The sequence below is a fragment of the Plecotus auritus genome (genome assembly GCF_963455305.1).
Source record: "Plecotus auritus genome assembly, chromosome: 6".
Taxonomy (NCBI): Eukaryota; Metazoa; Chordata; class Mammalia; order Chiroptera; family Vespertilionidae; genus Plecotus; species Plecotus auritus.
This window is the reverse complement of record NC_137773.1, coordinates 148,409,450-148,434,214: the sequence shown is the minus strand read 5'-3', so window position 1 is coordinate 148,434,214 and position 24,765 is coordinate 148,409,450. Positions and strand designations below refer to the sequence as shown.

General features: G+C 36.2%; 1 protein-coding gene across 3 annotated transcripts in view; it reads right to left on the bottom strand.

The window, feature by feature from the left end:
* Nucleotides 1-24,765, bottom strand: part of STAG1 (STAG1 cohesin complex component) — a gene marked incomplete at its 3' end in the record, with an annotated part of 343,778 nt that overhangs the window by 126,512 nt on the left and 192,501 nt on the right. For all 3 annotated transcript variants that reach the window (XM_080674892.1, XM_080674893.1, XM_080674891.1), the window contains exons 8-9: nucleotides 8,449-8,600; nucleotides 6,010-6,083 (exon numbers count right to left, since the gene is read on the bottom strand). In XM_080674892.1, coding sequence (XP_080531018.1) covers nucleotides 6,010-6,083; nucleotides 8,449-8,600 — 226 coding nt within the window. The remainder of the gene's footprint in view (nucleotides 1-6,009; nucleotides 6,084-8,448; nucleotides 8,601-24,765) is intronic.

Sequence of the window (24,765 nt, the reverse complement as noted above, 5' to 3'; positions counted from 1 at the left end):
ATAAATGGTAAAAACCCAAAGCCCCGCTAGCCAAAAGCTGCAGTCCCACTTGGTCTGGTCAAGAACACATGTGGACTAGCCAAAAATTTAGAGAGATCCTAGAAATGCGTCATAGAGTGATTAGATATATAATCTTCCCACAATAAATGGCTGGATAGAGGGCTGTGTGCTAACTCAGGAGTAACATGAGCAGACCCATGTTCTCCAAACATCATTGGCTGACAGGGAGGCTATGCAACACAATCCCCCTCCACTCTACACAACCTCCCACCCCAATAAAAAAAGAAAAGAAAAAGAATAAATGCAAACAAAACAACCCTCCTCCAAAAAAAAATATTGTACAGGAGAACAACATTATTAACAACTGATTTTTTAAAATTAGTAACAATTAAGTCCAATAGGTAGAAATGACACTGAACATGTTGCAAGGAAAAATAAAATGTCTACAAAGAATTCTATACTCAGCAAAACTATCTTTCAACACTGAAGCTGAAATAATGACATCTCTAAATTAAAAAAAAAAAAAGACGGAGAGACTTTGCTGCTAGCAGATTTCCTTATAAAGTCCTTCAAATTGAAAGAAAATAACTCTATATGATAATTCAAATTCGTAAGAGGAAATGAAGACTGCTAGATATGTTAAAAAGAGGGTAAATATAGAAGATGGCATAAGTATTTCATTTCTTCTCTTAGTTTCATTAAGTCAACAGATTGTATATATTGATAATGGTTAACATGGTATTGTTAACAACATAAATATATATATACAAACATAGATAATCCTATATAATAAAAGGATAATACGCAAATTGACTGAATGGCTGAATAAGTCGCTATGATGCGCACTTACCACCAGGGGGAAGACGCTCAATGCAGGAGCTGCCCCCTGGTGGTCAGTACATTCCCACAGGGGGAGCGCTGTTCAGCCACAAGCTGGGCTGATGGCTGGCAAGCACAGTGGCGATGGCGGAAGCCTATCCTGCCTCCGCAGCAGCGCTAAGGATGTCCGACTGCCATCAGTCCGACATCCTCTGAGGGCTCCCAGACTGCTAAAGGGCCCATGCCAGGCTGAACCCCCCCCCCCCCCCCCAGTGCAGGAATGTCATGCACTGGGCCTCGTGCACAGGTGGGGTCCCTCGGCCTGGAACCACAGCTGCCAAGTCCACTGCAGCTCCGCAGCTCTTGTGTTGAGCGTGTGACCCGTGGTGGTCAGTGCACATCATAGCTACTGGTCAGCTGGTCAAACGGTTGGCCAGTCACTTAGGCTTTTATATACATAGATATATGACAATAAGCACAACGGAAGATAAGAAAGTGGAGCTATACTGGAGCAAAGTTGCTATGATTTTGTCAAATTAAGTCATGTTAATGGTATATAGTTTCTAATAACTTATGCTTCACATTTTAATCTCTAAAGCAACCATAAGGAAAATAACAGATATTGTAAGACTGAATAAAACCACTGGATCCAACTATAAGCTGTCTACATGAGACATATTTCATATTCAAAGACACAAATAGGTTGAAAGTGAAAGGATGAAAAAAGTAAACTATAAAAGAACAAGAGTTTATTATCAAAGAAATCTTTAAGACAAAAATTTATACCAGAAAGGGCCATTTCATTGTGATAAATAGGTCAACACAACAGGATATAATAGAACACTAGAATATATTATTTTATATGTACATGGAATTTTTTTTCTAATAAATCCATTTGGTTGAGAAAAAAAATATATCCCATCATTGCAAAATAATTTCTCAGAGCATGTTTCCTTACCACAATGTAATTAAGATAAAAATTATTAAAAATTAATTTGGGAAACCTCTAAATATTTGGAAGTTAAACAAAATAATAACTTATAAGTCAAAAACATCACAAGTAATATAGGAAACTAAGAAAAAGGTGAGTAAATTAAAACAAAAGAAATCAGATAGGAGGAAATAGTAAGGAATGAAGCACAAATCAATGACATAAACATATAAAAAGTCCATTCATTGGAAAAACAAATAAAACTGATAAACCTTTAAGCTAGACTAAGACAAAAAAGAGAGAAGACACACATTACAGAATCAGGAATGAATAAGGAGACATCACGGTCAATCCTATAGAAATGAAAAGAATTATAAGGAAATATAATGAACAACATTATGCCATCAAATGTGCAATATACTTGAAATGAACATATTGCCTGAAAGATATATCACCATAATTAATCAATAAGAAATATGAAGTTAGGCCCTAGCTGGCGTGGCTCAGTGGATAGAGCATCAGCCTGCGGATTGAAGGGTCCCAGGTTTGATTCCGGCCAAGGGCACATGCCTGGGTTGTGGGCTCAATCCCCAATAGGGGGCATGCAGGAGGCAGCCAATTAATGATTCTCTCTCATCATTGATATTTCATCTCTCTCTCCTTCTCCCTTCCTCTCTGAAATAAAGAAATATATTTTAAAAAAAGAAATAAAAAGTTAGGATAGATCTATAAGAAACTTAATTAGCCCTAACCGGTTTGGCTCAGTGGATAGAGCGTCGGCCTGCGGACTGAAGGGTCCCGGGTTCGATTCTGGTCAAGGGCATGTACCTTGGTTGCAGGCACATCCCCAGTAGGAGGTGTGCAAGAGGCAGCTGATTGATGTTTCTAACTCTCTATCCCTCTCCCTTTGTAAAAAATCAATAAAATATATTTAAAAAAAAAAATATATATATATAAAGAAACTTAATTAGTAATTAAAAATCTTCACACAAAGAAAACCCTAGGCTTTAACTTCTTCCCTAGTGAAATCTATCAAATTAATACAAAAGAAATATCACTAATCTTTCATAAACTCTTTCAGAAAATAAAGCAGGAGGGAACATTTACTGGTGTATTCTATGGGGCCGGTAACCAAGTATTACCATTATAAAAGTAAACACAAAATTCCTTAATAAAATATCAGCAAATAAAACCCAGTAGCATATAAAAAGGATTATATACCATGAGCACATGAAATTTTCCCCAGAACACAAGATTGGCCTAATATCTAAAAGATCAGTTCATATAATGCACTATATTAAATAGAATAATAAAAAACCTGTATTATCATCTCAACCAAAACAGAAAAATAAAATCAAACGACCAACCATTATAAAATAACCAACGAATTAGGCTAAAAGGGAATTTCTTCAGCCCACTACATGGTAACAACATAAAACTTAGAGCTAGCATCGACCTATGAACCAGGAGATTACAGTTCAATTCCCGGTCAGGGCACATGCCAGGGTTGAAGGCTCAATCCCCTGTGTGGGGTGTGCAGGAGGCAACCAATCAACGATTCTCTTTCAGCACTGATGTTTCTATCTCTCCCTCTGCCTTCCTCTCTTAAATCAATAAAAACATATTAAAAAACAAAACAAAACAGAAATAAAAAAACAATTCCATTCACAATAATAGCATAAAATAAAATCACTGAAAAATTGTACACTGAAAATCATAAAAAATTCCTCAGAAAAATTAAAGGACATCTGAATAAATTAAGATGTAATCATAGATTGGACGACTCAGTATTATTTAAGAGGGTAATTCTCTCCAAACTGGTCTACAGATTCATTATATTCTCCATCAAAATCCCAGCAAGTTTTTGCATAAAAATTGACAAGCTAATCCTAAAATTTATATAGAAAAGCAGGAGAGGTATAATAATCACAACAATTTTGAAAAAGAACAAAGGAGGAGGACTTAACACTACTTGATATTGAAAACTTACTATAAAAGACTGTATGTTCTCACTTAAATATGGAATCTAAGATAGTCAAATTCAAAGAAAGAGAGAGCAGAATGGTGGCTGCCAGAGGCTTGGAGGGGTGGGAGGGAGTATTGGGGAAAATAAGGAAATAAGGATCAAAGTGTATAAACTTCCAGTTATAACGTGAATAAGTTCTGGGGATCTAATGTATAGTTACGGTGACTAGAGAAACAATACTGTATTACATACTTGAAAGTTACTGAGAGTACATCTCAAATTTTTATCACCACACACACAGAATAAAAGGTAATTACTAGTATGTGATGTGATGGAGGTATTAACTAACCTTACTGTCGTCATTATTTAAGAATATATATGTGTACCAAGTCATCACATTGTATACCTTAAAATTACTTATGTTATATGTCAATTATAAATCAATAAAGCTAAAAAAAATGCCACCTACTCTAAAGCTAAAGTAATAAATATAGTTGGTATGAGTATACAGACAGATTAGCAAATCCAGAAATGAAACCTTGTACAGTATTTATGGTCATTTGATTTTCAAAAACAGTGCCAAGACAAATCAATTGGAGAAGGATAGTATTTCACCAAATGGTGCTTGGACAAATTAATATGCAAAAGTTGGACTTATATCCTTATTACTGCACCATATGCAGAAATTAACTTTAATATGGTTCATAACTGAAAAGATTAAATGATTAGACTTATACAATAAAACACAGAAGAAAATTTGGGGTTAGACAAAATGCTCAAAATATGACATCAAAAACATTACCATATAAATAAAATCAAGAAATAAATTCATTTAAATTGAAAGCTTTTGCTCTCCAAAAGGCATTCTGAAGCAAACAAACAGAAAGTGATAGGCTGGGGGGAAAAATAACTGCAAGTCATTTATGTGATAATACATTGTATCATGAACACAAAAATAGTACTCCTGTAAAAGGAACAGTAAATCTGTAAAGATGAAAGACTCAAACAATACTATCAACAAATTTTGACCTAATTGATACAAAGAAAAAGCACAATACACATTCTTTTCCTCAGCAACTAAAACATTTATCAAGAGAGACCATATTGTGGACCATAAAACAAATCTCAATAAATTTAAAAACATTCAAATCATGCCGAAACCGGTTTGGCTCAGTGGATAGAGCGTCGGCCTGCGGACTCAAGGGTCCCGGGTTCGATTCCGGTCAAGGGCATGTACCTTGGTTGCGGGCACATCCCCAGTAGGGGGTGTGCAGGAGGCAGCTGATCGATGTTTCTCTCTCATCGATGTTTCTAACTCTCTATCCCTCTCTCTTCCTCTCTGTAAAAAAGCAATAAAATATACTTAAAAAAAAAAAAAGATCAATATATAAAAAAAAAACAAACATTCAAATCATACAAATTATGTTCTCTGACTACAATGGAACTATTAAAAATCAATAATAGAAAGTTATTTGGAAAGATCTCATATTTGCAAACTAAATACCACACTTTTAAATAACCCATGGGTCAAAGAAATGAGCCAAAATATAAGAATATTTTGAGCTGAATGAAAATGAAAACACAACATGTGCAAATTTAGGGGATTCAGCTAAAGTAGTGCTAAGAGAGAAATGTAGAGGACTAAATTCCTATATTAGAAAAAAAAAAGGTTTCAAACCAATTACCTCAGTTTCCACCTTGAGAAACTAAAGAACAGAGAAAGTGAAACCCAAAGTAAACATGTATAATTAACAGAAGGTAACAAGCGTATGTATATGAGCCACTAATTCTTGTGAAATATGCTCTTTAATAATGTAGTTAATGTTTTTAAAGTTCACAGGTTTCACAGAAAGACAACCTAAATTCATTTGCAATGTAGCATGACAAAAATAGTTGGGAAATACTATGCTTCTACTTTCATGCATATAGTTGAAGGTAAAGAAAAATAATTTTATGAAATTGTTGTATTATCTTCACAGACTGCTGGTTAATTTGACCATGGAACAAGGTGAGTACCACAGGACAGGAAGCAAGGCAATTATCAAGACAATCACATCTTATTAAGGGCACATTAACTTAAGTACATAGGGTGCCTCTAACAGTGTTATGTCCTGAATTTGGAAGAGTGTGGCAGTGACAGCATAACAGTAACATTTATTTAGCTTCTTTAACCAAAGATGTTTTCCAGAAAACAAATCAAGACGAGTTTTATATCTCTAGAACTACCTAGAACTACAAAGAAGCAATAAGTTATAAGTTTAAAATCTTCTAAATGATTTTAAAAATCCCTTACCGGTATCTATGAACAAATATACCCTTAAAAATAGAGTTCATCATATTTTCGATTTCATCCTGATTTTCTTGTAGCTGAAATAAAAAATAAATTAATTAAAATGTTGATCATTTTATTTAGAACAGTGTTTTTTAACCTTTTTCATCTCATGGCGCACACAAACTATTAAAATTCTGCTGCATACACAAAAAATTATTTTTTTTCCGATCTGACAAAAAAATAGGTATAATTTTGATTCATTCACAGCGGATGGCTATTGTTGTATTTGACAATCTCAGGGAAAATAGGTCAGTGCCCCTGACTAAATAGTCAGATATTGCATGTTTTAAAATTCTTGTGGCACACCAGAAAGCTTCTTGAGGCACACAGGTTAAAAATAGCTGATTTATAATGAACAGTTCCAATTGTTTTTTACAACTGCTAATTCTCATTTTGGGTAATTATCAATCCTTTTTCTCACTTATTGTGCAATATATTACCAGTATTCTTGCATTATTTCTACAACTATACAGGTGGATTTAGAACCTCTCTCTTTCTTAACACTAAAAGAAGTGGTGCTAAGGTGGTGAGATTTCTATCTCCAAAATATCATTTGCTTTGGGAATAGTCCTCAATTTCTATACCTCTTTTGTCCAAACCAGGTCCTTGGCTTGATTTTGCCTTTCTTGGCAACAGATTTCCCATGATTATCATACTTGCCACTGTAGAAGAAATTTCCTATTCTACCTAAAGTATCCAAATATGACTCTGCATCTGATTAGCTCATGACTGAGAGTAGGCTAAGTTCCCAGTATAGGAGGCATAATTGAAAGTAACAAGGTTCCTAGCCATCAGTGGTGGAATGTATCAACAAAATAAAACACTACAGCAAAGATAATAAATTTCAGGCAACACTACTGATCAGAATTAAAGTTTTGAGTTTATTCACTGCTCAAAAGGAATAAAAACATTGATATAAAATTACATTCAATGTGTTATTTCTTATTCTAATTTGTTTTGTATTAATACTCAGTGAAGTACTGACTTTAACTGCAAACTCCAATGTGACAAAACTCCTCAGACTTATTCCTTCAGACTTTTTAAAAAAATCCTCACCTGAGGAAATATTTTTTACTGATTTTTAGAGAAAGAAGAGAGAGAGAGAGAGAGAGAAACATTGACTGGTTGTTTCCCACACATGCACCAACTGGGGATCAAACCACAAACCAGGTATGTGTCCTGACCTGGAATCGAACCCACAACCCTTTGGTATATGGGACTGAGCCACTCGACCAGAGCCAGATTTATTTTTTGCTGTATACTGTTTCAGGTTTGACTGAAATAAGTTTAAGAATACTTTTATGGTAAAGCATCCATAATATTGCAACTTACTTATAAGTTACACTTTTCTTAAAAAATAATTTATAAGAAGTATATAGTTTGGTTAGTAGTACTTACTAAAGCCACAGTTTCAAAATTTACTCCCATAGTATTACAAATATAGTATGTGTTCTGAGTTTAATTGTACCCCTCAAAAATTCATATGCTAAAGTGCTAAACCTTGCCACATCAAACCTTATTTGGAAATAGGGTGTGGCAGAGGTTGTAGGCTAAGATAGGGTCACACCAACGTAGGGTGGGCCCATAATCCAATATGACTGGTTTCTTTAGAAAAAGTAGAAATTTAGAGATTGCACACACACAGGGAGAAAGAAGGCCATGTGAAGACTGGAATTATCTTTGACTTGTAGCCCATAGAGCTCTGAGAAAAAAATTCCTTTTCTTTAAGCCACTCAGTTTGTGGTATCTATTACAGTGGCCCTAGCATGCTAATACAGAATGGATTATAATTTAATCGTAAGTTTGCTGCTTCTTATTCCCTGTTATAACCCATTATTCATTGATAGAAATTTGTAGCAATGTGATAGTAATCCTTTTTCAAGTTAAAATATAGAATACTGTAGATCTAAAATTTTATTTCATATTGAATAAAAATATTACCTACTAAAAATCTAGTTTAAAGTAATTTTCAACACATATATGAAAATTTCATTGTAAAACTGAGACTGATCTTATTCACAAGAGTGCCTTATATATTTAGCTAATGTGTAGGCTTCAGCTTTCTCCTAGAAATGCAGGCTTTGCTGGCCCTTAGTTCTTATGTTAATACTTATCATGCTTTCTTTGCCCATAGCCTGATAATGTTTATGAGTTACCCAACTCCCGTACTACCTTTTTTCAAAAGTAGAATTGTTCTGTGATTCTCTTCTGCCATTAGACAGCACTCAGATAATCACTGGCTGAATACTGTAGGTTCATTTTAAAACTTTGAGATCAAATAATATAATTTTAAAAAGTAAATTAAGAAAATACACAAACTTTTACAGGGAATAAAAAAACTAATATGATATATATTTCCTACACATTTACATTAAGAATTTCAGATATCATGAAACTTACCTCTTTGCGTTTCTGAAGTAGTAACTCCAACCTTTCATTGGCTCTTTTCCCAATCATTTTATTTCTTTCAGCTTCATATTGTCTCTGTGTATTATCCTGATGAATACTGAGGTTTAAGGCAACATTCACCAAAGCAGTCATGAGCTTCATGGCTATGAAATAAATGAAGACTATAGTATTCAACTATGAATCAGAACTTTATCCATAAGGTTACAAATTTATAATGGAAACAGATGAAAAGAATTTGTTTTATAATCAGGCATAATTTAAGTGAAAAAGAAAAATTATTTTATAGAAATTGTTATCTTACTCTGAAACAGTGTCACTAGAGTTTGGCTCATTAACCTTTCCCACTTAAAAACAGCCCTATCCTAATAACCATCAGCAGGACGGATTTAGATAGTATCTTCTACAACCCATCTCCCGAGTCCTCAAATACACACACCTTGCAGGGGTCCTCAAACTATGGCCCGCGGGCCACATGTGGCCCACCGAGGACACTTATCCGGCCCGCCGGGTGCTGCTGCCTGTCCTGCTTAGCAGCCGATTCGTCCCAGGCCCGCAGTGCGCATAGGAATTTGTTCATAGTTTTTTTTTTTTAAACTATAGTCCGGCCCTCCAACAGTCTGAGGGACAGTGAACTGGCCCCCCTGTTTAAAAAGTTTGAGGACCCCTGCTTAGTGAGAGCATACTAATCAAACCTACTCTTCTGACCACCAGTTCTGTGTATACAATTGCTTCCTTAATACCTATATTAGTTAGATGCATCAATCAGTTCATGATTTGTACCCCAAAGATGGATCCTCTGCTTATATTGCTAACCTCAGTGAATGGCATAACATAACCTCCAACCCCTGAAAAACAGACTGATCCTACCAATCTCATTAAATTCATTAAAAATGTATTCTGTGAATTTCTGACTGACCTATTTTCCCTAGTCATAGTGTTAACATACTTTTAAATGTTCACTTGTATTTGTAAATCTTGTTAAATATTTTCAAACTTCTGTTTCAAGTGCTCTGAGAAACAGGTATGACATAAACCTTAAACTTTTGTCTATAGATATTTATATTCATTATTGAGATGGTGAAAATGTAGGAAATATTGGTAGAGAAATATGAGAGTTGGTGTTGATAAAATAATTTCCCTCTTTTTTTAAGGTTATTCACCTACAAAAACAAATGTTCAGTTATAAAAAATGAACTGATCAGTGTTTTGAAAAAATTGATCCATTTATCTTCATATCCAAACTAAATATCCAAACCTAAATATGAGCATGCATTTCTTTGAAAATGTCACTATTTCCATTTAAAATACATATGTAAATATATATACATAAATGCTGTATCTCTACCTACCTACCTATCTACACACACACATACACACTCTCTCTCTCTCTCTCTCTCTCTTTCACTCTCTCTCTGTTATTCTGAAACTCTATCTACATTTTGGCTAACTCCATGTTAATAGTAATTGCTACTGCCCTTAAATCAAAATATAAAACATAAATCCTAACAACAAATGTATTAAAGTTAGAGTCCATTTAGAAATGTATTTAATAAAAATGTTTTCCTTTTCCTGAGATACAATGTCTCAATAGAGTAAACTGAGAAATATTGTTTCAAAATATAGGCTAGTAATTTTAAGCATTTTACACATTGTCAGCACAATATCTGATAACACTATGAAAGTTAACAGCACTTTTTAAATTAATCTGTATAAAAAAGGAAAAGAGCTCAAGAACATGAGGGAACTGTGACAATTAAAACTGCCCAAGTCAGGAATAATAGTTTAACAGAGCATGTCCTGAGCATACAAAGTCTTATCCAATGAAGCTTAATTTACTATATACTTCTAGTTCTATAAAATGAAGTGACTTGAAGATCAAGGAGTTGGAAAGCATTAAAATTAACACCAACCCTGGCTGGAATTCACCAGTGGAAGCTGAGATACATATTTTCTTGAATTTAATAGCTTTTGCTTTCAGCTATGTATCTCTTTGTGAACCTAGATCCCAAACTCCAACTGTCATTGTGTAATGACCTGCCACCCATCCCAGTTATATATAAACAAAATAAATCAACACACTAGAACAATGAAAAAATGCAAAATAATCAAAACATTTTCAGAAAAGTATTAGATATAATATAGTAGTATTTATTGAGACAAAATATTTATGAATCTGTAAACATACACTTGACTACAATTTTTATTTAACATACCACCAACACATAGCAAATAAAACTATTAAAGACAGACTTTCTAACTTAATGACATAGATACAACATGGGGATTGTGAAGTCTAATTGAGTCTACTAAAAAAAGACTAATTTCTGCATAGTGTGAGCACTAATTACATTTTACTGGCATTTCTAACAGAACCATTTTATAAATGAACTAGAGGCCCAATTCATGAAAATTCCTGCCTTTGGGGCTCCCTCAGCCCGGCCTGCCCCCTCTCACAGTCCAGTAGCCGTCAGGGGCAGGAAGTGACCCGGTGATTAGGGGAAGGTGACACCCCCATCACACCTCTGCTGCTGCCACTGCTGACAGTGCAAGCCTCGGCCGGCCCTGGTTACCTGAGCATCGGGCAGCCCTGGCCGGCCCAGTAGCCACCATCCGAGGCTTGCCTGCGCCTTGGGCCGGCTCTGGGTAGCCAGGGGGCTGAGGGGACTGGGGGACTCCGGAGGCAGGCGCGCGGAGCAGCTGGACCTGCCTGGGAGCGGGCCCACGCGGGCCCGGCCAGGCCACATGCCTGCCACCCCAGCGGGGCTGAGGCAACTGGGCACCGTCATCTTGTGGCTGTAGGTGCTGCCATCTTTGAGGGTGTGACAGTCAATTAGCATATGCCCTCCTTATTGGCTGTGGGTACCACCATCTTTGTGAGGGTGTGATGGTCAATTAGCATATTCCCTCTTTATTAGATAGGATAATCATATAGAAGTTCAGCTGGATTCTGTTACATGGGCTGTTAAGTGCCTTCTCCTTGTTAACCAAAGAGAATACTTCATTTATCCTTCGAATTTTAACTGCTGACTACTACTTACTCTAGTACTATAGAATGATAAACTTGTGCTGCTCAGAAGTGTGGTTTGCAAACAGGTGCTAACAAAATACGGCTTGTTACCACTTCATTTTAAGTACAAATTTAAAAGTAAGTTTTTAGAAATGTTTGTTATAATTTGACAGAGTAATCTATGTCTGTTGAATCTAATAATGAAATGACACTAAAGCTATTTATTTTGAAAATAATTGTATTATATTTTACAAAGTACTAGTTATAACAGGTTGGTAATTTAAAAACTAGTCTTTCACTAGAGAGTTCAAGAAGCACTTGTTTAATGCTTCCCTATTCATTGGTCAACCTAGTATATGCCGAGCATTATGTACTACAAGTAAAAAAGTACACAAGAAAAAAAGTGAAAAAAAAGTGCACAAGACAGTATCTTCCCTCATATTTTTTACTCCCTAGTGAGAATAAACAAACAGGTAATATATAATTGAAAAATAGTCAGATAATGAAAATATCTATCAAGAAAACTAAAGTATGGTTAAAAAAAGTATGGTAAGAGGATAATGAGTAAAGAGGATGGTCAGGCAAGAAGGCCTCTTTGAAGAGCTCATGTTTAAGCATGAAGTGAGTGAAAAAGCATGTATAACAGAACAGTGTTCCAAAGGTAATGAGGTAAATTGTTATGTGGCGGGCACTCATAAAAAAGCAAGGTGGTTAGTGTGGCTAAAGCACAGAAATAGGCAGAGGCAGGAGATGAGGTGGAAGAAAAAATCAAGGAGCCACATTATAGGTTCTACTGGGATCAAATAAGATCTTATGATTAAATCTAAGTGAGGTTAAGTCCCACTGGAAAATGTGGGGTGAGAAATATTCTGATTTACATTCTAAACTTCTGTGTGAACAGACTATAGAACAGTAAAAGGAGAAAAAGGAGAGAACAAATAGTACACTGAAGAGAGAGCTGAAAATACAGGGTGTCCTATCCCCAAAAGTATACATACTTTAATAGCTGATAGCTCAATTTTGAAAATAAGTCCTGGCTGGTTTTGCTCAGTGGTTAGAGCAGGGGTGGGCAAACTTTTTGACTCGAGGGCCACAATGGGTTCTTAAACTGGACCGGAGGGCTGGAACAAAAGCATGGATGGAGTGTTTGTGTGAACTAATATAAATTCAAAGTAAAGGAGCGGAGGGGAGAACAAGAGAACCCTCCGCTCTTTCGGCTCCACGGGCCGGATAGAACAGCCGAACGGGCCGGATCCGGCCTGCGGGCCGTAGTTTGCCCATGGCTGGGTTAGAGTGTAGGCCCTCGGACCGAAGGGTCTCAAGTTAGATTCTGGTCAAAGGCATGTACCTTGGGTGCAGGTTCAATCCCCGGCCCTGGTCAGGGCATGAGCAGGAGGCAACCAACCAATGTGTCTCTAACACCTTGATGTTTCTCTCTCTCTCTCTCTCTCTCTCGCTCTCTCTCTCTCTCTTTCTTCCCTCCTTCCCCAACCCTTCCACTCTCTCTAAAAATCAAAGAAATATCCTCACTCCTCGGGCGAGGATTAAAAAAATAAAAAATGAAATGTATTTTAATAAGCACTGCCTTTATAATTATTCAAAGTGAGTGTACATACATTTTTTGGGGACACCCTATATTTTGATGAATGGTTGCAACAATGGCTAAAGATTTTGGCTTTGAGCAACTCAGTAAAGCAAAGTTAGCTTGGATGTAAGTTGTAGCAATAGGTAGAGAAAAATGTTTAGATGTGAAATATATTTTGAAGGTAGAGCTATAATGTAATAGATTATATGTATGAATTGACATAAATAGAAAATGCAAGAAGAGAAGTTTTGTGGTTATTGAGTATCTACTAGTGAGTAGAAATGTCTAGTAGATATAACATTTGGAAGTTGTCATCATCAAAGATATTGGTATTTAGACACAAAAACTGGATGGCACATCCATCCAATGGTTAACTATTCAGCTATTAGAAAAAAGTGGCATGATTTTGTGTGTTGTAAAGAAAAAGCCCACCAAGTTATTTGTTTATGGGGAAGGGGAGGGAGAAAAATGCCTGTCAATGTGTATATTATGCTAGTATTTATGCAAAAGAAGAAATGTGTTTTTTATTTTTATGTGCCAGTCACTCTTCTAAGCTCTTTATACATACCTGTTCATTTACACCTCACAACTCTATCAAATAAGTACTATTATAATTATCTTTTTGTTTTTTTACATAAGAGAAAACTGAGGCACAGATTGACTAAGAGACTTGCAAGTTATACAGTTAGTATCTTGCAGAGATAGAATTTAATTACAGGCAAACATGCTCTATAATCCAAGTTCTTAACCATTACAGCATACTGCCTCTCATTAAATATGCATGTACTATTATTATCATACTAGTGGCCCGGTGCATGGGGGGGAGCGCGGCATGGGGGGAGAGTGTCCCTCAGCCCAGCCTGCACCCTCTCCACTCTGGGACCCCTCGAAGGATGTTCTACTGCCGGTTTACAGGGATCGGGCCATGGGTGTGTGGCCAGCCTGGGTGAGGGGCTGATGGCTGTTTGCAGGCTGGCCAACCCCCCCGGGGGGGACCCTCACCCCATGGGTGTGTGGCCAGCCTGGGTGAGGGGCTGATGGCTGTTTGCAGGCTGGCCACGCCCCCCAGCGACCCAAGCTCCCAGCCCCCCCTTTTTTTTCCAGCCCCTCCTTGAGCGGAGGTCAGGGCAAGCTGAAAGCAGGTATCTAGGATTTATTATCTTATATAATTGAAACTTTGTAACCTTGAGCGGAGGCCAGGGCCAGCCAGGGCAGGCGGGAAGCTTGGCTTCCTCCATTGCCGGGGGCAACCCAAGCCTCCTGCTTCCTCCAGCTCCGTGGCCGCTGCCATCTTGGGTTACTTTGCATACTCGCTCTGATTGGCTGGTGGGCGTAGCGGAGGTATGGTCAATTTGCATGTTTATCTTTTATTAGCGTAGAAAATATGAAAAGATATATAAGAAACTGACAATTGGTTGTCTTCAAGGAAGAGAATTTGATGGCTAAGAACTGTGAATGGAAAAGTGACATTGCACCATACTATGTGTTTTTTAATTTTTAAGGTCACATGACTGTATTATCTCTCCCATCATAATTATATTTTAATAGAATAAAAAAAACCTATGGAATTGGTTTTCACTTTATTCACTAAGGAGTGAATGAAGACAAAAGATAAAGACGTTTGAAGATTGAGTCCTGAGTTAATTCAGTATTTACAGCTTAGCTTTCTAAGATCCACCAGGGCAGTGTGGTATTCCAGAAAACAAGCGAAGACAGTGCTTCCAGAAGGAATAAGTAGGCCCTAGCTGGTTTGGTCCAGTGGATAGAGCATCGGCCTACAGACTAAAGGATCCCAGGTTTGATTCCAGCCAAGGGCACATACCCGGGTTGTGGGCTTGGTTCTCAGTAGGGGGCGTGTAGGAGGCAGCCAATCAATGATTCTCTCTCATCATTGATGTTGCTATCTCTCTCTCCCTCTCCCTTCCTCTCTGAAATCAATAAAAATATATATATTTTAAAAAAAGGAATAAGTAGCTATGTCTTTCAAGAGAGAAAATGATGGTAACTGAGAGTTGCCTGGTGATTTGGACAATAAAAAGGTAACTGCTTAACTTAAGAGCAAAGGCACTGAAGTGGTAGAGAGAGAAACCTGATTGGAGTGGGTTCAAAGAGAGTAAGAGGAACCCTGGCTCAGTTGGTTGGAGGGTTCTCCCATGCATGAAAAGGGGTGGGTTTGAGTCCTCAATCAGGGAACATGCCCAGGTTGCTGATTCAATCCCCTGTAGGGGTGCCTATAGGAGGCACTGTAATAAGAGATATGGATATACTAGAGGCCCAGTGCACGAATTTGTGCACAAGTGGGGTCCGGCCGGCCGGCCTGCCCCGATCAGGGCTGGGCTGGCCGGGGGTAGGGGACGTGAAAGGTTGGCTGGCCAGCCCCACCCCCAATCAGGGCGTTGGGGGCCGATTGGGGGTGGGGCCGGCTTGGGGGGTGGGGCCGAGGGAAGTTGGCTGGCTGGCCCCGCCCCCGATTGGGCCAGGTGGCCAGCCGCAGTGCACGTCATAGTGACTGGTTGGTCAGGTCACTTGGCTTTTATATTTATACAAAATACAGCTGCACCTAGATAAGTAGGCTTAATTCTTAATCTCTTCTGTCTCTATTGATTGATGTTTCTCTCTCACATCCATGTTTCTTTCTCTCTCCCTTCTCTCTCTCTAAAAGTAAAATACAGTTTTAAAAAGGGAGAATAGGAGGGGAGTAAAAATAGTGAATAGAAATAATTCTTTGAGATTAGCAAAGAGAGAAATGGAATTGCAGCTAGAGGGATTTAAGAAAATAAGGGAAGGTATGATAATCTTATGTGTCAACTTGGCTAGGTGATAGTATTTAATCAAACACTAATGTAGGTGTTATTGTAAATGTATTTTGTAGCTATGATTAGCATTCAGTTGATTTTTAAAAAATGTATTTTTATTGATTTTAGAGAGGAAGGGAAAGGAGTAGGGAGAAACATAAATGTGAGAGAGAAACATGGATCGGCTGTCTCCTGTACACCCCTTACTGGGGATCAAGCTGAAACCAGGGCATGTGCCTTGACCAGGAATGGAACTGGCAACCGTTTGGTGGACGGGATGATGCTCAACCAACTGAGCCACACTGGCCTGGGCAACAATCAGTTGATTTTAAGTAAAGGAGATTACTCTCAATACTGTAGTGGGCCTCATCCTATCAACTGAATGCCTTAAGAGCAAAAACTGAGTATTCCTGGAGAAGCAGTATCTGCCTCAAAACTGTACAACTCTTGCCTAAGTTTCTAGCCTGCTGGCCTGCTCTACAAATTTCAAATTTGCCAGTTCCCACAATCTCATGAGCCAATTCACTGAAGTAAATCTTCTTCTCCCAGACACATACATACACACACACACACACACCTATCTTTGTGTGTATGTAGGTATGTATGTATGTATGTGTGTGTGTGTGTGTGTGTGTGTGCGCGCGCGCAAATAAGTGTATCTTCTATTGGTCCTATGTTGGTGGAGAGCCCTAACTGATTAAGAATGTTTCTAAAAGATCAGAGCTGCTATAGCATATTAGTATAAGGATAAATATTATCTAATAAAAATGGGGAAATTGAAGTTGGGAGAGAAAAAAACATCTTGGAGAGCAAAGTTCTTGAGGCGGTGAACAGGGATTAGATCCACTGCGCAGGGTATGGACTGACCTTAGATAGAGGGTGCTGTAATAAGAGATATGGACACAGCGGCACCTAGATACTAGTAAATAGGCTTAATCCTTAATCTCTTCTGTCTCTATTTAAGCAAGCTAGATAATCAGCTAAGAGGATAAGAGATATAGGTTTAAGAAGGTATAAAATAATTTTATAAGAAAGTGGCAAATCCATGAAGTGGAATAGTGTAATAGGATTCCTAAGTAGCATTAAAGGTCCACTTGAGAGAAAAATGTAAAGCCCCAACATTATGATTATGTATTTTTCATCAGCCACTTTCAGCTGCTTTGGTGCAGGTATGGAATAGGACATGATTATAAAAAATCTGAAGGACAGAATCTGAACTGAAGAAGTGAAGACATAAAGAGTATACTAAAACACTAAAAATATAGCATTAATGGATTTACAGTCCCAATAGAAGAAAAACATTACTGGAGCTGGAAACACAGAGGAAAAACACTGGAACAAAAGGAAGTGGTTACCAGCAAATAAAATGGTTTAAACTAAGATTGTAGGCATTGAGGATGAGGGTCAGGAAGAGAGAGAGAAACATCAATGTGAGAAAAATTAATCCTTTGCCTCACACCCTGACCAGGGATCAAACCTGCAATCTAGGATGTGTCCTGACTGGGAATCAAACCTGCAACCTATTGGTGCACGCGTGGGACAACGCTCCAATCAATTGAGCCACCGGCTAGGGTGACTCTTTTAAACAATATCTAACAATTTGCATTTATTCTTTCTAAACATAAAAATGAAAACTAAAAACTGCATTTATATTTAGTTGTATCTACTATACATTTGGAAACTATTACTGTACACCCTAGATATATGTTTGCTAATAGAACAAACTAAATCTGTAAGAGAGGTATAATTATATTTCTTCTTTGTTTAAAAAAAAACTTATTTAAAGAAACAAAAAGGCTTACAACAAACTTCTACTTTATAAATAATAAAGATTTACCAATCCTTGTGCCTCTTAAAAACCCAACTATAATAAGGAAAAAACAATTTTCACCTTTAATAAATCAAGAGACAATACTTGCAACGCCAAATGACAATATATTAATATATGAATATGGAAAGCAGAATGATGAGCAGAGAGCACACAAATCAAACCAAATTATCAATAAGTGTGACAACTATTTCTAAAAGAAAAAACCCACAAAACTATTTTGCTCTGTAGAACCCGAAGCATTCAGGAATTAAAGTCCTTTATATAATACTGGAGGCCCAGTGCACAGATTCGTGCACATTGAATGGAAATTAATTAGAAGGTGGTCGGCGGGGTGGGACTGGGTGAGATGGGCTGGACATGCCCTGGAGTCAACCTCCTGGAGTCCCTCCTGGGCCGGCGGCATCTGGGGTAGTGCTGGGACTCAAAGGGCGTCTGCAGAGTGAGCAGGGTCCCTCCGGCAGGTGGGGTCCCTCAGCCAGGCCTGCGGGGATCAGGCCAAAACTGGCAGTCTGACATCCCCTGAGGGGTCCTGGGGTGCAAGAGGGCATTCTGCAAAGTTGCTGTTGTTCGGCAGCTCCTGCGTTGAGCATCTGCCCCCTGGTGGTCACTGCGCATCATAGCTACCGGTCAGACAGTTGCTTAGACTTTTATATATGTAGATGGTGTAGTATTTGCATATAACCTATGAACATCCTCCTGTATACTTCAAATCATCTCTAAATTACTTATAAGACTTAATACAATGTATGTTATGTAAACAGTTGTTTAGGAAATAATGAGAAGAAAAAAATGTTTGTACATGTTCAGTATATAGGCTCTACAAGTCAGTAACAACATAACATGGTTTTTTGAATATTTTCCATCCGTAGTTGGTTGAATCTGTGAATGCAGAACCTATGGATATGGAGGGTGAAATATATTATTTACAAGTTCATATATGAAGTAATTAAATGTCTAAATATCCACTTCAATCTAGACAGTCAGGCAATTCCTCTACCACACACTCATCTTGTAAGTCCAGTAGTGCATTCCCTGAAGAAAATAAACCAGAGATTTGGAATTACAAGACACAGAGAAGGGATATATGTGAAGTGCAAAGTGTTGGGAGCTCCTTCACCCGGTCCAACACACAAATGGTAGACAGCAACCAAACTTAAGTAAACTAAAAGATACTTTTGCAAAGAAACTAAACTTCCCCAGATAAAATAATTATCAATACCAAGTTTAGTCTACAATGAAAATGCTAGCTAACCACAGGACTACCATACAGTGATGTTCACTAAAGAAGCCTGAGCTCCAGCCCTACTCCATCAAATACAACACAACACAACACAACACAACACAACACAACACAAACTCCTGACAATTGGCTTTTTAGTGTCTCAGTGTCAGCAATGACTAGAGAGACAAGAAAAAAATATTTGAGGAAAGTTCCCAACATGAACGAAAGCAGAGAATCAAGAGATGCCAGTGAGGGGAGCAGAAAAACATTTCACAGTAATAATTAACATTGTCAATGAGATAAGATATTAAATCAATGGAACAAAGTTTTAAAAAAGGCTAGGAGAATGAGAAAGAACTCTTAGAAAACTTAAAATAGCACTCCATATTAAGTTCAATAAAACACAGGGAAATGAGCAAAAGGGATCAGGACTCAAAAGCTGAGAAAAATACTGAAGAAAATATTCAATAATGAATTTTATATTGGATCAGACAATTACACATGAGAATACAATATACTTTTCAGGCATATAACATCTCAAATATATACTTCTCCAATATTGTTTTTCTCAAGAAGCTATAAAAAAAAAATATGCTACCCAAAAAGGAGAGAATAAATGAAAAAAGCAAGCAATCAAAAGATGACAGGGAATTCAACAAAAGGCAAAGAATCCAAACAATCACAGAAAATTAAATAACTTAAAAGTCATCTAGAGTTTAGAAAATGAGGCAGCCATATTAAACATAATCATAAAAATTTAAAAGCAAAGAAAATGCATGTCACAAAACTGATTATAACATCCTATTATTTATTTAAAAATAGAACAAAAAATCATCACAAATGTGCACATGAGAAAAAAACTTAATACCAACATGCTATTGCAATTATGATGTGGTCTGATTATGGCTAATTTTTATTTTTGTATATTTTTTCCTTTTCTGAAATCTCAAAAATTTCTTTACAAAAACCCTCAAAAGAAAGCTAATTTTCCTACCTGATGATAAAAAGTAAAAGAGATAATTCTAAAAAAAATAATAGTTCTTTAAAACTAGAAAATTTTAAATTTTACTTTAGATAGCTATACTTACAGATATGAAGTATGGCTGAAAGAGTAATTGCATTCTTAAAGTTTAATGTATTTTATGGGTACAGTTATATGATGTAGTGACATTTGCAAATTTGGTTAATTATTGGCATTAGTCCCATAAGAACACTAAAAGGCTACTATATACAAAAATTCTAGTAAACTAAAAAAAAAGTGTTACATGTACTGGAGGAGTGGAAAAAAAAAAGGTGATTAAAAAAAAAGTAATAGTGCAAAGACAAAGTAATGAGAAGATAAGACTCTAGAAAAATATATTTTTGGCGATATCCAGAAATGAAATTAATATATAGTTAAAAATCAATACAGTTCTCTAAAGTGAAGATTGTTTACAATGATAATTACAATACTTCTTGAGATTCAACTCTACATATAAAAGCCTAATATGCTAATGGTTCTTCCGACTTGTTTGACCAGTTGCTATGATGCACATTGACCACCAGGAGGCAGATGCTCCAACTGGTAGGTTAGCTTGCTGCTGGGGTCCAGTCGATCGGGACTGGATGAGTCAGGCTAGACATGCCCTGGAGCCCTCCTGCGGTCCCTTCCCCAGCCCTGATTGTGCACTGGTGGGGTCCCATGGCCTGGTCTGTGCCCTCTTGCAATCCAGGACCCCTTGGGGAATGTCGGAGAGCCAGTTTTGGCCCGATCCCCGCAGGCCAGGCCGAGGGACCCCACTGGTGCACAAATCTGTGCACTGGGCCTCTAGTATAAAAAATAAATTCTAGGCTAAAAAAAATAGGTAAGAAACATAAAATATAAAGACAAGGAGAGATTAGATTGTCTATACTTTATAGTCTGTTCTTTGATGATGACAGAATGAGCTAAATTTTTCAGGGATAACCATATATTCTAGATAACCAGAAATATTATGTCTGGTTAAGTTATAAATATCTTACTGATTTAATAAATACAATTTGCAACCTGAGAGCCAACAACTAAGTAAAATGAAAATTCATGCTGTTAGTTTTCTTAATAGCAGTTTTGATACAACTAATTTATTTACTTGTTTATTTCTAATTTCCCACTTGTAATGTCTTTTATTACGAAAATAGAGGTGTTTAATAAATTTTAAGTAAAAACATGAATGAATGAAACACTGCAAACACGATTAGCTCTTTATTGTCTTTACTGAATAATATCAGTAGCTTACTAAATGTCTGGCACTGATCCAAATACGCCTAATTTCTTTTAATGAGGTAGCTATCATTATCTTCTCCACTTAGCATCCACTTAGCATATAATGAAAATGAGGCCACCAGATAAGTTAAGGACTTGTCCAAGTAACTCAGCTAATAATCGGCATATAGGGATATGGATCCAGACAGTCTGGCCCAGAACCCATTCTATGAACCACTGTATTACATGGTTTAAGGAACTGAAGGCCAAAGGAAAAAAAGTCAATTTACTAAGGTTGAATGATTTTCAGTCTATGAATGGAGAACAGAGCAATTTCATACATCATATTTTTTCTCAGAAATCCAAGGATGTTGACTTGGTAAAGAATGTTAATTAATAATAAATATTACGTCAATGTAAAATCAACCATATGTCAACATAATACTATTTAACAATAAGGTATACAGAAATGTTTACTTTCCCAAGAGTGAGAATGACCTACTGTTATCTACTGGTAAAGATTAGCCTCCTGGCATGGCATACTAAGGCCACTTGACTGTCATATGACAATCTTACTCACATTTTCTAGTTATTTTCCAAAATTCACTTTAGAAAAACAGGAGAGACTGAATCACCATGCCATTATTTTTAAAAATATGTTTGTATTGATTTTTAGAGAGAGAAGAAGGGAGAGGGATATAGAAATATCAATGAGAAAGAAACATCGATTGGCTGCCTCCTGCATACCCCCTACTGGGGACTGAGCCTGCAACCCAGGCATGTGCCTGACTGGGAATAAAATAGGTGGCCTTGATTCATTGCTTGACGCCCAATCACTGAGCCACACCAGCGGGCACTATGCCATTATTAATACCAGTTTTGTATTCTTAATCCCTTTTTTCAAATTAGCATTTCCAACTAAGAAGTGAGAGGTAGTCAATATTAATTTATTTGTAACATCATAGAAAATTATGTAGGTGATAAAATAGCAAAAAATAAAAAAATTAAAGCAACTATATTCATCTTGCAAGCTGCCATCTAAAAAATATTTGAAGTAAATAACTTGTAAAGTATTGGTATACATTTTAAAAGCAAACACCTAAGAATAATATAATTATAAATAGGAAAAATAGATTCATTGAGTAGAATTTTCTTCATAATACCAAATAACAAAGTGGCAACACAAAAATAATCTCATCCATTTTTTACCTTGGGAAAAAAATTTTTCTCAGGTAAGTTTCACCTAATTGGGTGGAAAAAAAAAAAATGTGCCCAAGTCTCTGATTTTAAATTTGCCAAAATAACAATAACAATACTACTTATATAAATTAAACCCAGAAACTATGTTCTAATATGTCCAACTGAGATAACTATTTAGAATAGAAATAAGGACATTTGATTCTGAAGATTAATAATTAATGAAAACCGTACTGCAAGGTGAAGCTTCTTTATTAAAATGGGTCAAAAATAAATAGAAAGTATGTTTTAAAACTCCAATCGAAAGTACAGAAAAATATAACAAAAATATGCTATAAAATTTAATTGCTAATAGTCTGTTTCAATGTAATGGTAAAGAGAATTCAAAAAAGGGGAGTAAGCACTGTTTACCCACAATAAAAAAAAAATACACTACTTATAATTGTGGAATAGACCTAAAGTACTACAGGATAAAAAATTTTAATGAAAATGTGGTAAAAGTACAATTAAATGCAATGCATAACAGTGACAATTGGGACACATTATTTAAATGATAATAAGAAAATGGGATATTTGGAAACAGATTAAAAGTATTACTGATAAGACCACTGTGATGACTTATGAAGCTCTGGAACTCATCACATCTGTATCCTACAGAACAACTAACCTGATTGTCTCTCTTCTCAGCTAAGATATAAGCAATGTCAAGGAGCATTTTATTCCAAAGCCGATAATCATATCTGGCCATAACTGCCTTGTAACTGTCCATGCACATAGTCTTTGAAGCAGAGGATTAAATGTTCCTGCCCATTTTATCTAGTCCCCAAGACTCGTCCTGCAAAGTGAATAAAAATGATTATCTTTTAATCTACCCCTTGAACACACATACCATAAAGAAAAAAACAAACAAAAAACAAAGAAGAGAGCAAAGATGAGAACAGAAATCCTTGACAAGATAGATAATTATTACCCACCCTGGAATTAAGTTCTCAGCAAGAAGATCTCTGTGCTTTGTTGAAGGGTAGGGTGACTGATATGTCTCACATTTTACAAAACTGAGTCTTGGAATGTATAATCATTAACACAGACACATGGAAATTACAGTAATATTATGAAGTAAATTTGAGAATGACTTAAAAATGGTTTTAGCGTTTGAAAAAGCAGTATAAATATAATGATCTGTTTTTCTTGATATCTGGTTTAGAAAAGTAATTTCAAATTCACATAAGCTAGATAATCATATAAAAATAGCACTTAGGTAAGACAAAATAGAGCATTCATCAAGCAGTTTTTTAAAAAGCTATCATGATCACAGGCAAATTGTGCAAAGAGAAAGACAGAAGGAGACACTGGAAGGAGGAGGGAGCCACTCAACTCATAGGGAACAGGAGGAAAGCCATAATTAAAATATATTTAAATATATGTAAAATTAGGATATGTATATAACCAAAGGAATAAATATAGGGAAAAACAATACAACAAAAAAAGTCACCAAAAACGTGCCAATGGAAAGGAGAACTGAAAAGGACCATCATAAAGTAGGTGATAAATACTTCATTGACATGGCAGTGAAGAACAAATGCAAATGAAATAAAGTGCATTTTACAGGAAATTCAAACGTTTTAAAAGTAAAAATATTCTGCATATTTCTACAATATATAGTTCTTTCTCTCGTCTTAAATAGAGTATGTGACATATATTTAATCTTTTATACAAAATGCACGTGGCTTTCTGATTAAAGAGATAGCTTGCCCCTACAGAAGCCCCAGATTGATCTCTATTTTGATATCTGTAAATCATTTTTTGTCCTCTTTTTTTTTGTTATGAATTATCATTTCACAATTGTATAAGAAAGATAGCATCTCATGTTTGCTTCTCCTTTTCTCTTGGCTTTGGGAAACCAGATAATTTTTTATAACAGCAACTCTGACTATTCAGAATCAATTTCTATTTTATGTTTAAGTTTTCTTATTTCCAATCACTGAATTTGCTATCCATCTGACAACCAGCTAAATGGACATTCTATATATAGACAGAAGAAAGTAAGATGAAAAGTAAATAGAAAACATAAAGAAAATACCAAATGCAGAAAATACTAAAAGTCATGAAATTAGAAAGAAAAGAATGCATCATATCAGATACTTTTTAATAATAAATAATATATAGTAACTTTAAAAAAAGATATAACTGGTACAAGATCTCTTTTTCTTCCTAATAATGAGGAAAAAGATAATCTCAAGACACAGAATAAACTGTTGGATGTTTGTTTTGTACAGGAAAATTTCAACAATAAATTGGTTTTATTTTACCTTTTTAAAAAAGATAAAATGGGGTATGAGATATTTTCCTAATGATGAGCAAAAGGACACCCTTAAAAAAACACACCAAAACCAACTATGTTTCATGTTGTTTCTTATAGAACTGTAACTAAGAATAATGGACACTAATAG